The following is a 13,108-nucleotide window of genomic DNA, read 5'->3' on the forward strand; positions in this document are numbered from 1 at the left end:
GTAATTGTTCTCACCGCGGCGGCGGCGGCGGCGGCAGCACATTGCCATTATAACACCATGCCCTTCTATCCAAACAGCTTGACATTTGCAAGCAAACAGCGAAGCAGACTTTTAATCATATTACTTTCTCGCACAGCCAAATAAGGAGGCGTGCAGTATTATACGACACTGTCTGGGATCATTTCAATTCAAACTGATTATTTGTTCATAATTAACTGTAGACTTGGACAAATCAAAAAAACAAAAAACAAATTCTCACAATAATCCGATTTCTGGGCTGTGCGAAAGCCAAGTGGTTAAAGGACATCCACTTCGTGCCGACAGCATCGTTTTTAATGTCTGTTCTCGATGGAGGCCATTCATCGAGGTGATTAAAAGGAGAATCCCAAATTGAATCGAATATTAACCGTTGCAAAGACGATGCAATCATATCAAGAGATTTTAATGCTCTTCATGCTCATTCTAAGATGCGGTTGCCATCAGGAGCAAATGGAGGGCAAAGTTATTATTTTTAATTCATATAGTTTATTTTTAAATGACTTAAGGCAAGCTTCATTTTGAATGCCTATAAACTGACTTTTTTTTTTTTTTTACATAATTGCAGTCAGAGTGAAAACTGGAGTTGGACACAATACGTTACACGAAACTGTTTGGCAATTGAACCTCAAATTGTTCCACTTTTTGCCACATTTCTCTGTCGCATTGCAGTAATGTTGTGCTTTTGTTTTGATGCTGAAAGCCTCTTAAGTCACTGTGGATGGGGGGGGGGGGCTTACCTTACAAAAATTTCAAAAGCTCAGTCAAATCTTTTAGCATATGGTTCTCATACAAATGTAACAATATTGTCCCTGCTTCCCCCTCGCATGAGCAATCCATTCGTTATAACTCAGAATGTCCCACTATGACCCCCCCCCCCCCCCCGTCTTTTTATCATGTACTCCATCCAGCTCATCAAGACGTCAAAGCCGAAATGATTTTTTTTTGGCCACGGCGGGAAGTCTTGTTTGGCTTCTGGTCTTTTAATCTGATGTCGCCGCTCTGAGCAAGTGGAGGAGAAAGCAAGTTTGCGCGATGGTTGTTGTGTGCAACTCTTATTCTGTATGCCGTTAACTCTTGGAGGTCGATTTGAATACATTTCGAGGCTCTCTAATAAATGTCATTCAATTTTAGACATTTTGGCCGGTGTGCCGACTGATATTTTCCCAATGATGCACATATTATAATGAAGAATATATCGAATAGCATTGCTCCGGGGTCACTTTCGCTGGCTTCTTCCACATCATGTGGCACATTCGGCTCACCGTCGTGTCAAGTTGGCGCAATGCGCCGCGAGCAGCCAGCTTTGTGTCGGAAACGTCGCTGCGCCGTCCTCTCATTGGGGTTTTTATCAGCTCGGCGCGGCTGGTTGCCGCTTGGCCCGCGCTCACACTCTCCTCCCATGCCAGTTGAAGCTTTCGCAGCGAAACAAACACCAGCGGCGCTTGAAGGATAGTCCATTACAAACACGACATGTACACCAGTTCGGCACCTTTTTGTTTGGCTTTCCATTGACTTTGGCACAGGGTAAACTGTAGACCAGGGGTGCTCAAGTTCGGTCCTCGAGAGCCCATATCCAGCCTGTTTTCCATGTTTCCCTCCTGCAGCACAGCTGAATCGAATGATCAGCTAATCAGCAAGCTTTGCAGAAGCCTGATAACGATCCTGTTCATGAATCAGGTGTGTTAGTGGAGAGAAACATGGAAAACAAGCTGGATAGGGGCTCTCGAGGACCGAACATGAGCACCCCTGCTGTAGACGGTTGGGTTGGCTGCTCTTTTTTTCCCGTTTGATTCGGTAATATTCATGAAATAGGTTTGACTTTTTCCTCACCCTGACAGAAGAATCGTATTTGCCTCGCACTGGAAGGCTCGCTTACCTTGTCCGCCAAGCATATCCTTTCAGAAATGCCATGTAAATGTCACAAGCGCGCCGCGTTAATTCTCTAATGAAAGCATTTTTCATCGAATGATAAGCTCAAAATGTCATAAAAGTTGGTGTGTGTCTTCCCACTTGTGATTTGGGCTGATTAAGAGGTTACGTTAGCACAAGAACAACTTAGCAGTCAGTGTTACAGTCAGCTTGCATCGGGGGCCAAAGTGGTGCGGTATCCAATTAGATCCAGCAGATGATGATGGAAATATGATGTATTTTGCCATCAGTTTCTTACTGGAAAAACTGCTTAACTGTTTTCCTGAAAACTTTGTGGAGGGTTAGGATGAGCGAAATAATAGCCCAAAAGTCTGACTCCAGATGTAATAAGCACACACGACCCTTGTGACGACAAGCAGTCAGTGTTACAGTCCACTTGCACCGGGGGCCAAAGTGGTGCAGTATCCAATTAGATCCAGCAGATGTTGATGGAATTATTAGAAGTTTATTTCTATAGTAATACATTTCATACACAAGGCAACTCAATGTGCGTTTGAACTATTTCTATTAGTTTAACTTTTTTTTCTTTCTCTTTAACATTTTTTCCTATTTTTGTTAACAAGAGTATGAAAACCTAGAAAAAAATTATTGTACATTTAGAACAGATATAAAATTTGTGATTAATCGTGAGTTGTCATGCAATAAATTACGAAACATTTTAATTGCCTGACACCTCGAATTTTTTATCTTTTCTTCTTTAAAAAAAAAAAAAGTAAATTTATTTAAATTTTTTGTTTCTAATATTCTTTTTTTTAAACAAAAGAAAAAGAAAAGATTATTAAAAATTAGGGGCATCAGGCGATCATTTTTTTAAGTCATAATTAATCGCATGACTTCATTAGTTAACTCAAGGTTAATCACAAATTTTATATCTGTTCTAAATGTACAATAAAAAATTCTAGGTTTTCATACTCTTGTTAACAAAAATAGGAAAAAAATGTAAACTATGAAATTGTTCAAATTAATTTTTGACGTCTATAGCCGTCATTGGCAGTGAATGAGTTAAAAAATGGAGTAGGAAGAAGTTGAAAACACATCTAGTCCTACCATTCCATTTTGTGTGCAGCATAACAGCTAAATGCAGCTTCACCATGTTTACTTCAAACTCTGGGTTCCACGAGCTGACCCAAGTGTTCAGATCTCAGATCAGTCGTGTCTCAATACAATCAGATTGTAGTTGTAGCAGTTTTTATGGCACTCTTGTATTGGAGCGCATTAGCAAATGTACCTAATGAATCCTCCAAGGAAACAATTTCATTGCTTTTGATGATTGTTTAAAAATAGAAGTCCCATTTAAAAACACTGCAGATATGAGTTTCCTGATGAATCTGTTTATTCGCTGCTCTGGCATTAAAACCTGCTAAAACAAATACGGTAGACGTGGCTTTAGCGTCACACTGGAACATTTCACGTCTCATGTGGCCTTGATGTTGAGCCCACGATGACTGTCGGGCGCTGATGATCATTAAATGGCGTGCTCGGAATGTCCATCCCGTCATTTGTTCTGAGCAGGAACGCTCTCGAAGTGACACGAGGGCACAAGACGGGCGCCTTTAATTCATCCATTAGTGTCCGCGTTCTCGCCCCCTGCTAATACAACGCGTGCATACCACCTCCATCATTATCATCGACCCCCCCCCCCCCCCATCCCTCGGGGGCCTCCTCATCGTCTTCATCCCTCCTCACAAAATAAGAAATAAGCACAGTGGGAGCTGCCTCATATGCTGTCGTTCTTTTTTTTTTTTTATATATATATATATCTTTTTAAATACATTGTGTGAAGATTCACAGCTCAAGTGTGAAGCCTTTTTTTGTCTGTGTTAATTCATTTGACTATAAAAAGGAGCTTATTTTCTCACTTGTACTCGCTTGTCGAAGGTGCAAAAAAGGAGAATTAGTTGCTTTTTTACGATCGCATCTGTTGACTTAGTTACACTCCGTTTGATGCGATTTGATTGCGCGCGTGTACCTAATATTTTTGCCTCACGACAAACACCCCATTGCTTTTAGACTTCGACTGGAACTACTTCTGGTCGTGGAGTCGCTTCCTGGACTACGTCCAGTGCGTGGCGGCCTTCACGCTGACGGCGGCCTACGTCACCTACGTGCTGCTGGACTCGGCCGTGTTCGTGGAGACGCTGGGCTTCTTGGCGGTCTTCAGCGAGGCCATGCTGGGATCGCCGCAGCTCTACTGCAACTACCAGAACAAGTCCACGGAAGGCATGAGGTGAGCGCACCCAAAAAAAAAAAAAGGTTTTGCTTTTATAAACAAACACAAGGTTGACTTAGTTCCCGCCCTCTTCCATCCATTTTCTTTATGTGTACCTCCTGTAGAAAAAAAAAAGCTTGGACTTAACAGGCTTGGAGCTATTGTGGGAAATTCAGAACTCACGACGCAATATTTTTGTTTATTATCCACAGCCTCAGGGTAACCAAACAGAGCTCGGTCGACTTCCTTCATGATAATAGTTTCTGTTGCATCTGTTAACGGAGGCAATCATCTCCAGATTGATGAAAACGCTCATCACTTTGGCTGTTATTGTTCTTTCTCAACTGCACATTTGAACCTTCCCCAGCCATAAAACACATCACCAACTGGTAACGCCACATTCTGTATCGTCGCGATGAATGGATATTGGGAGTGGGAACGGCATTTAAAGTGGAGACGAACGTACTGGAAGATAAGTCATTGTGGGACGTCTACAAGGCTGATAAAAAGCTTTCCCCCTGCGGCGCGCGTGTCCGTGTGTGCGTGCGTGTCCCTCGGCCGCGTCTTGGTTCGCTGCAGTCGTCAGATAAGAGCGCTCCAGCAGGGGGGCTGCATGGCCGCCCAACCCGCCATGACGGCTCCCACGCTGGGCTGCTCCATTCACTGTTATTTTTTGGTATTACGCAAGGCAGAAAGAACCACTCGCATCTTAACTTGTATCTCAATTATTAATAATGCTGTATCATAATGTTGGTTAGCGCGGACGTTGGACGCGATGAGGGAAGACGGAGTTAGAGCAGGAGATCTTGGAAGGACACGCAAGGCGAAGATTCGGCGTGGCAACCCCTGAATCGAGTTAAGATGAAAGGGAATGAAGACGTCATAGTCGGTGTTTATTATATTGTGGTGCTTTGCCAGAGTGAGAGTTGAATTTTGTTCTGGAAATCCTTCCATTTTGTAAAAAAAAGCTTGTCATCGTTGGGGGTCATGAGTGAGCTGGAACCCTATCCCAGCTGACTTTGGGTGAGACTTTGGGCTTGAAGGGTCAACCGTGGATTGGCCTCAAGTTCATCATATTGCGCATGTAGACAAAATCATTCACCATCACTTTCGAACCTATGGACCGTATTCAATGAATTTTCGTATTTTTTGATATGCGGCACTGGCAAAAAAGTGAAAATGCAAATTGTAGCTCAGCAGAGTGCAGAAAAGCTCCCGTGGTGTCATTTCTTTCCCGCCTGCATACATTGTAAACACCATCCATTGTTTCGCTGCTTTCCTCTGTCCTGTGGCCACAACCTGTTGAGAGTTGACAGCCGTTGCTAGGCTACTTTACCTCGACGCGTTCAAGGTCGGCGCGGCGCTCGTCTGTATCCATTCAGAGTGCTATTTTAGCTGCGGAACACATGTTTAGACACGGGGGAAGGGTTTTGACGGTGAATGAAAGCGTGTATATGCGACTGAGTAAGCAGATAGACAACGAGATGTAAACACGCGGGCCTCGCTAAGAAAACCTGCTCCATTCCTGAAAGCATCTCGCTAATTAATTGGCCCTTTATGCTGCAAACTGGCTGATTGGTTGAACGTGTCGGACGATCTCCACGAGACACGGCAACCCAGAGTGCAAGTTTGAATGAATTATGATCACGACACCCTTGTGAGGCGTGCACGAGAGAGAGAGAGAGCTCATTTTGAATAATGAAACATGGCGGAGTGCACTGTTAAGGCATTTGTCCCGCGAGGACAACCTTGTGTTTGTCTGAAGCGAAATACAGTCGGTCGGCATGAATAGACATGCATGTGTGTAGGATGTTACTACTTTTACTGCTCCCTCTCTTCTCGTTTGAATTGCTCCACCTGTCAGCTTGTATAATTATTACACTGCGCTTGTGTGGGCAGCTTTCAGTATATTTAACTTTATTCAACATCTATGTTGCAGTAAGCAGTCTTTTAAGATTCTTTTTTCACAGAGATCTGGAAACATTTCGGTGTAAGTGTGAGAAGATGTGGCATTCGTCCGCCTTAGCTTTTTCCGCAGAACCAAACAAAGGCAGCCAAACTAGACAGAGGTATTTGATAGCATCAAAATGGAGCCAACGCTCGCTAGCTTAATTCCGCGTTAGTGCTGTTTGTACAGAACCGTGTCGCGGAAGAAAGGCAGGAAAGGAATTGGCTACATAGGTCGTGCCGCCTTGTTGACAACGCCGATACTACATGTAGAGACGTAAAAAAAAATAAAAAATACTTACAGCATAATACATTTCTTTTGTATGATGGCGTATTATGACCATATATAAATATATATATTTTTTAGAGGGTGGGGGCAATATTCGGAGAAAAAAAACTCGAAAATTTGCGACTTTAGAAAGTGCCAAATTTGCGAGAAAAAAACTCCGAAACCTACGAGAAATTCACGTAGCGTACTGCTCGGATGTTTGTGCCAATACTTTTCGGTCGGGTTTTCAAATAAGGAGATTGTAGGGCTTTAGTAGAGATTAACCATATGATGTTAAGCATTTGCCCTTTGAAGCGACAGAGGATCAAGCATTTAAGTGAATTTGAATTTACTTGTACATTTATGTTTCTAGAATTATTATGGGCCTGCTAAGCGGAGCAAGCAGGCACATATTATTATTATTATTATTTACACATTCATACATTTTTTTTTTTTTTTTTGTACAAGTCGCTAAATAGATGTGTGGAATCTCCTGCTCTCAGTCATTCACTATCATTCACCTAAAGTATCTATATCTTCTGATTGGTTAGTGTTAGTCAGCTGATAGGGGATCAGGAAGTGTTGTCGCTCTCGCTGCCGTGTATGACGAGTAAAGTTTAAATTAAGAATGAATCCGTCGTCTCCATCATGCTTTTTCTTTTCATTTTATAAATAGTGTCCCATTAACAACCAACGAATCCTTACATTAGACTGTGGTATTTGTATATATATATATATATATATATATATATATATATATATATATATATATATATATATATATATATAGCCCTAATACGCCGTCGTACTTTTATTTATGAGCCAACAAAAAGGCAGTGTATCAATAATAGGGTGTTTTAAAGTTTTCAGCTTCCTGTTGTTATTATACAGTTTGCAAAAGGCAGAGCCACATACTGATGTTGAGTCGCCTACCATAAAACAACTACAGGACAAACACTAAGCAAAACGGGACATCCAGAAATCCAAGTGCAGCCTTATAAGGCTTGTGTCCTAGTCGTGTCCTACTAGGCCAGATAACAGCACCAGAGCTTCATTTAGCCGGCACTTACACAAGAAGAAGAGGAAAAAAAACAGATTGACTTCTGATGTCGCCGGTTTGTCACCCCAGCGGCAGGCAGTGTGTACGGAATTTGAATAAAGCGGCTTTTGGATCAGGTGCAGCTGGAGAAGCTTCAGGTCAGTCACTGGCACTCATGAGCCATTTAGTTCCCATGCATGTGTATAAATATTTGGTTTGTACATTTGTATTTCTACGTAGTGCATTTTTTTTGAAAATATTTCTGAAATTTGTAAAAAAAAGAAAAAAAAATACACAATATATGTTTGGGTTTGTTTTGTGTTTTTATTTTAGTTTTATTTTTTTTAATTTTTTTATTAATAAAAATGTGTTTTGTCTAATCCACCCAGTGCCATTTTTTCTTTTTTTTTCCTTCTTTTTTTAAATTTATTTATTTATTTATTTTTTTATTAATAAAAATTTGTTTTGTCTAATCCACCCAGTGCCATTTTTTCTTTTTTTCCCCTTCTTTTTTTAAATTTATTTATTTATTTATTTATTTTATTAATAAAAATTTGTTTTGTCTAATCCACCCAGTGCCATTTTTTTCTTTTTTTCCCTTCTTTTTTTAAATTGATTTATTATTATTTATTTTTTATTAATAAAAAATTGTTTTGTCTAATCCACCCAGTGCCATTTTTTTCTTTTTTTTTCCTTCTTTTTTTAAATTGATTTATTATTATTTTTTATTAATAAAAATTTGTTTTGTCTAATCCACCCAGTGCCATTAGGTTTTGTTTAACTTTTGAGCCATATCTTTCCAGAAACGTTTGCTTGATTGTCCCACTTTTGGGAATATGAAGTGGGATTCATTGTGGCCGGTTACCGCAATGCAATTTCTAAGTTATAATTCTACGTAAAAGTTTGTTTTTAACCTCGAGTGTGACTTTTTTTGTTATCTTTAAGACCGCTGTTGCAACTCTCTGTCCTTCAGCCTCTGCACCGAGTACATCTCCCGGAAGGAGACAAACAAGTAGCCAGACGATGTTCTCACGGCATCCCCGACGCCCTCTTGTGTTCGAGGGGCGGGGGAGGACTCGATCAAAACACGATTCTCGCCTCTCTCGTGGTTACCTGCAGGAAAGAATGCTCATAACCAAGACGACAGTCGACAAGGAGGAGGTGGAGGTTGACAAAGAGAGCGTCGCTAACAAGCTCCTCATTGTGAGCGGGAGGTTGCCGTGCTGCACGGAGGCGAGCGGGTACAGAGAGAGAGAGAGACGCTGGAAGGAAGGAGTCATATTGAAGAGGAATGGCCTTTGAGGATGAGCCGGGTTCTTTCTGAGAGCTCATATGCACAGTAAAATAAAATAAAAAGTATGTGCAACTGCAGTAAGCAAGGCAGCGTGAGGTAAACGGCAAGGCTTACACAAATGGATCTTCCCAAACAAAAACGGCCAAGGTGTGAAGCTGGAGACATGAATAATGCAATAAGGCGGTTTGGCGGATCCACAGACTTGCAATTTGGAATGGAGGAGACACCAGATTAGCCGTCATTCATTCTTTACAGGAGGCTGATAGGATTATTGGAACGCAGAATGTGTGCATACACAAAGAACGTGGTTGAACCTCTGCAGGAGTCATTTTTTGAGGCATCTTCAATCACAGGATTCATCCGGCAGTCATTATTTGCCGGCGTGTTCAGAAGTCCTGGTTAAGAGGATCGGGTGGTTAATCGCGTCGACATCAGTTTCATGGACTCCTGCTTAGTTTTTTTAGGAAGAAAAAAAAAAAAAGTTAACTCGTCATTATTCCGCCATAGCGGTGTTGATCAAGTGACCCAAGCAGAGTGCTGCTGGTCAGCAACAAATCTTGGATCAAAATCCATTCCAGTTGTGAATAATCAACTTGTCACAACTGATCATTTCTGGCAAACCTTGCCAAGCTCGGAGCATCTACCAGGTCCAGGGAATTCCGATATCATAAACCTACAGAGATATGGACCCTTCTCCGTGCTCTCCGTCTCTTAAATATTGGCGATATTTGGTCCGCATTAGACAGTTGCGAGCTTCTGGTTTCGAATTTCAGCGCTGGTGTTTGGAGTATGGAAGTCTCCAGTCGATTTGGCTTCCTCGCACATGTAAACGCGCGGTGGCTGATCAGCAAACAAAGGGACTGGAAGTCCGCAGGTTTACTTTTTACTAACGGGTAAAAGTAGGCTTCTTGGCGCTACCACGCGCCATGATTCCGCGTTCCAAGTCCACGGCCTCAAATACACGGATGGCCGAACGAAAAAAAGTGCTGCATAGGAATCACAAAAACAAGGAGGGCACCGCCTTGTGGCGCGACGCCATACTGCGGACACATTCCAAAAATTTGAATGATGGATTAATTGAAGACTCAAAATGGTGTATAAATCCTGTAATTGGCCAGCATCCAGTCCAGAATGTATCCTGCATCTTGCCCAAAGTCAGCTGGGACAGGCTTCGTCTTACCCTCACCCATAATGAGGCCAAGCACTATACAACATGGAAGGATGAATATATTAAGTTTGTATCTGTCGATTGAAGCCTAGATTTTTTTCCAAGGTTGCATACGTTATTGATCCCTATGAAGATTCACAATCCATAAGGATGAATCAGAAATGTGTTGGCTTACTGTTGGCCGAGGTGTTTCCAGCTCTGGGGTGTATTGTTCGAGGCTCTGTGATTTGCGTTTTCAGTTCGTTACTTATGCGCCAGAGTGTAAATGTCAGTCCAAAAAAATACAAATAGAAATGCAGAGAAGTAGATTGAAATTCAAAGTGTCGTTTGTGATTCATCTAAACGTCCTGTGAGTTATTGAAATCGCGGGGGGGGGGAGGTGGTGCAAGGGGGGGGGGGCAGGGGCAGGGGCGGGGGCGAGTGAGTTATAGAAAATGTCTGACGAGGTCAGTCAAGCTCAGCATTAGCTTGATAAGGTTGATTGATTTCCAATTAACGATGGCAGCCACTACGGTTCGGCGTTTCCTGTTTTTTTCTCGGAGATGCTCGAGCATCAAATTGGTCGGGCCGTGTCCCTTGTTTAAAAAAAATGCATATATTACTCACAACATCCCCCTCTCGACTTCTCCCTCGCAGCATCAAGATGGTGCTGATGTGGACAAGTGGCGACACCTTCAAAACGGGCTACTTCCTGCTCACCCACGCCCCCGTGCAGTTCTGGACTTGCGGCATGCTGCAGGTCCTGGTGGACTTTGCCATCCTGTTCCAAGTCTACTACTATAGCTTCTACCCGCAGAAGCCGGTGTTGCACACCACCTCCCACACCACCAGTGCCAAAGCCCTCTGAGACGTCGGTGTCTTCACTCGGGGAAACACGAATGATGAAGGGTCAATGAAGATGATGCCTCGAGAACTTGTTACAAGCAAACCCGAAGTGGTTTTGAATATTTATGATCGTATATTCTGTCAATGTAACAGCACAGTATGGAAGAAAGGAGCAGATAACCTATTTATGAACGCCATCTGCATATTACAGTTTTAGGAATTAAAAAATGAAGAAAATATGGAGTTTCCCCCCCCCTCACCTCTAACCGGAAGTCTTTTTCAAAACATCTTCTTAGAGGTTTTGTTTGAAAGTCACTAATGATGGATGAGAGTGCTTGGATGTGCTGTTCTTGGTTTTGGGATCCGGTCCCTAAATTTCTTACACTTTGAGCTGTAACGAGACAACTTGGCATTTCCCCCGCCTCTCCCCCGCCCGCCTCTGTTACGATCCTGTTACTACCCCTGAAGGCGGATGATTCCTGGATCGATGCAAGGCAGCAGAAGAAAAAAGGACAACTGTGTAAAAAGGGGCTATTTACACCAAGAATGCCTTCCTGGACCTAGAAAATGGTATTTTCCAAACTGGTCCCACAACATTGGAGAGATAAGATGAGAAATATAAATTGAGGAGAACCCTGAAACCCCCAACACCAAAGCCCTGACCCTAACCCCCAACCTTGGACTAACCCATTCATCGTGCTTACCTGTGAAACCTGTGCATGTGGAGAATCTTTGCACACCTGTTTACTGAACTGAACCCGCTTTTAAGGTCCAGGCATGCGGAATGACTGTTGCATGCCCCTCCCCCACCTCTGCCTTAATACACACCCTCAGACGTGGCTCGCTGCTCACTCAATTCAATCTGTATGCATAGCTGAATGTATAAAATTTGTGTTTGCTTTTTTTTTTTTTTTTTTTTTTTTTTCCCGCTGCTGTTGCCAACATGCACTGTGGAGAAATGCTGGTCAGTTTTACCACTTGTTGGCCTCGCGGTCCCCGTTGCGCCCTCAGAACAGTTTAAGTAAGAGTCAATCAAAAATAACTCTTACCTCGGGGCAAATTCCTTGGATGAGAAGTTCTCCTCCGTTCAGCCTGCTTTGGGCTTTAGCCCAAAAGAGGACCCCTTGAAGTGTTTCCACAGAGAAGGCCAAAGGTGTGTAAGGAGAGCCAAGAATGAATTAACTTGAACAGACTGTCGAATTGTGCTCGTTGCGGGTGTCAAAGACATGCAAGTCATATTTCTATATTTTCTCAGCCATCATGCTACCGGACTATTTGATTGATCTCCACCCCCCAATTTAATAACTCCCCTTCCTTTATTGTGTCCACATCATTTCATGGGCACTCGCTGTGTTCCATATCCATTTTCTTACATGAAAATTAATTTCCTGTCCTGTGGAGGTGGTTGTGATCTACCGACATAAGCATTTCCCCTTTTTATTATTATTTTCCAATCAGCCAGACAGGACATGGCAGTGCTATTACCCCCGCCCCCACCCCCCGCACCCCGACACACACACACACACACACACACACTGCTGTTACCTATTAATCAAGTTGCCTCCTTGGCGCGAGGTGTATTGTTTCTGTTCCGGCATCCTCGGCAGCCATGCATTTTTTTTTTTGAAGAAAATGTTAGTGTAGGATTGTGTGTTATTCAGACAAGCGACTGCTTTGAATACCCGGCAGGTTCTCATTGTGCTCCACAGAATCAAAATGTGTTTTTCTCCCTTTTGTAATTCTCAGTTATTTTCCTTCGCCATATGTTTCCCCGTTGAGGTACCAACGTTTTACACCGTCTCATTGTGACAACACACCTTGGTAAACTCAATACCAAAACTATGCTTTTTTTTTAATTGTCATTTTCTTTTTGTGTTACATTTATTTTTAAGGATCATGTTTCTACTAAAGCGTATTTTGTTTACCTGTGCATTATCCACCAACAATGGAGTGGAAAAAAATTAACCAAATAAAAAGAGGGCAAGGAGTCGCTCACACAGTGTATTTTGTTTGTTTTGCGTATCAGCTACAATATTTGTACTTGTGTTGTGCAATTACGTATCAAATTTCATTATATAATGCAAGTGGACTTTGTCAACTTTGCAGCAAATGTTATTAAAAGCAGTTAATACATCTAATTAGAATGACTTTCCCAGTGTACAGACATTGCTCAGCTTCGAAATGGGATAGAAATGTGGAACAATTTACACGTTGTAGCTATTATTTAAAAAGCAATTAACATCCTGCCGATTTCACTTCATCTTATTTACTTTTTTTATTTTTTGTTTTTATTTTTCTGCTGTTCCAAATGCCGGCTTTTTGTGTTATAAACATTTTTACCAAGAAAAATATTTTCATTTCATAACATAATGTGGCCTATAAAACTGTAC

The 13,108-nt window shown here is 42.1% G+C and overlaps 1 protein-coding gene across 2 annotated transcripts in view; it reads left to right on the plus strand.

Annotated features, from left to right (window-relative positions):
* The window catches only part of slc66a2 (solute carrier family 66 member 2), an 18,148-nt gene extending 5,435 nt beyond the window's left edge, over window positions 1-12,713 (plus strand). For both annotated transcript variants that reach the window (XM_086063107.1, XM_086063108.1), the window contains 2 exons: window positions 3,979-4,195; window positions 10,530-12,713. In XM_086063107.1, the coding sequence (XP_085919233.1) occupies window positions 3,979-4,195; window positions 10,530-10,740 (428 nt within the window). In that variant the 3' untranslated portion in view covers window positions 10,741-12,713. The remainder of the gene's footprint in view (window positions 1-3,978; window positions 4,196-10,529) is intronic.
* The last annotated feature ends 395 nt before the right edge of the window (window positions 12,714-13,108 follow it).

The sequence above is a fragment of the Leptonotus elevatus genome, chromosome 19 (assembly GCF_054856555.1).
Source record: "Leptonotus elevatus isolate MCC_2025b chromosome 19, RoL_Lele_1.0, whole genome shotgun sequence".
NCBI classification, from domain to species: Eukaryota; Metazoa; Chordata; class Actinopteri; order Syngnathiformes; family Syngnathidae; genus Leptonotus; species Leptonotus elevatus.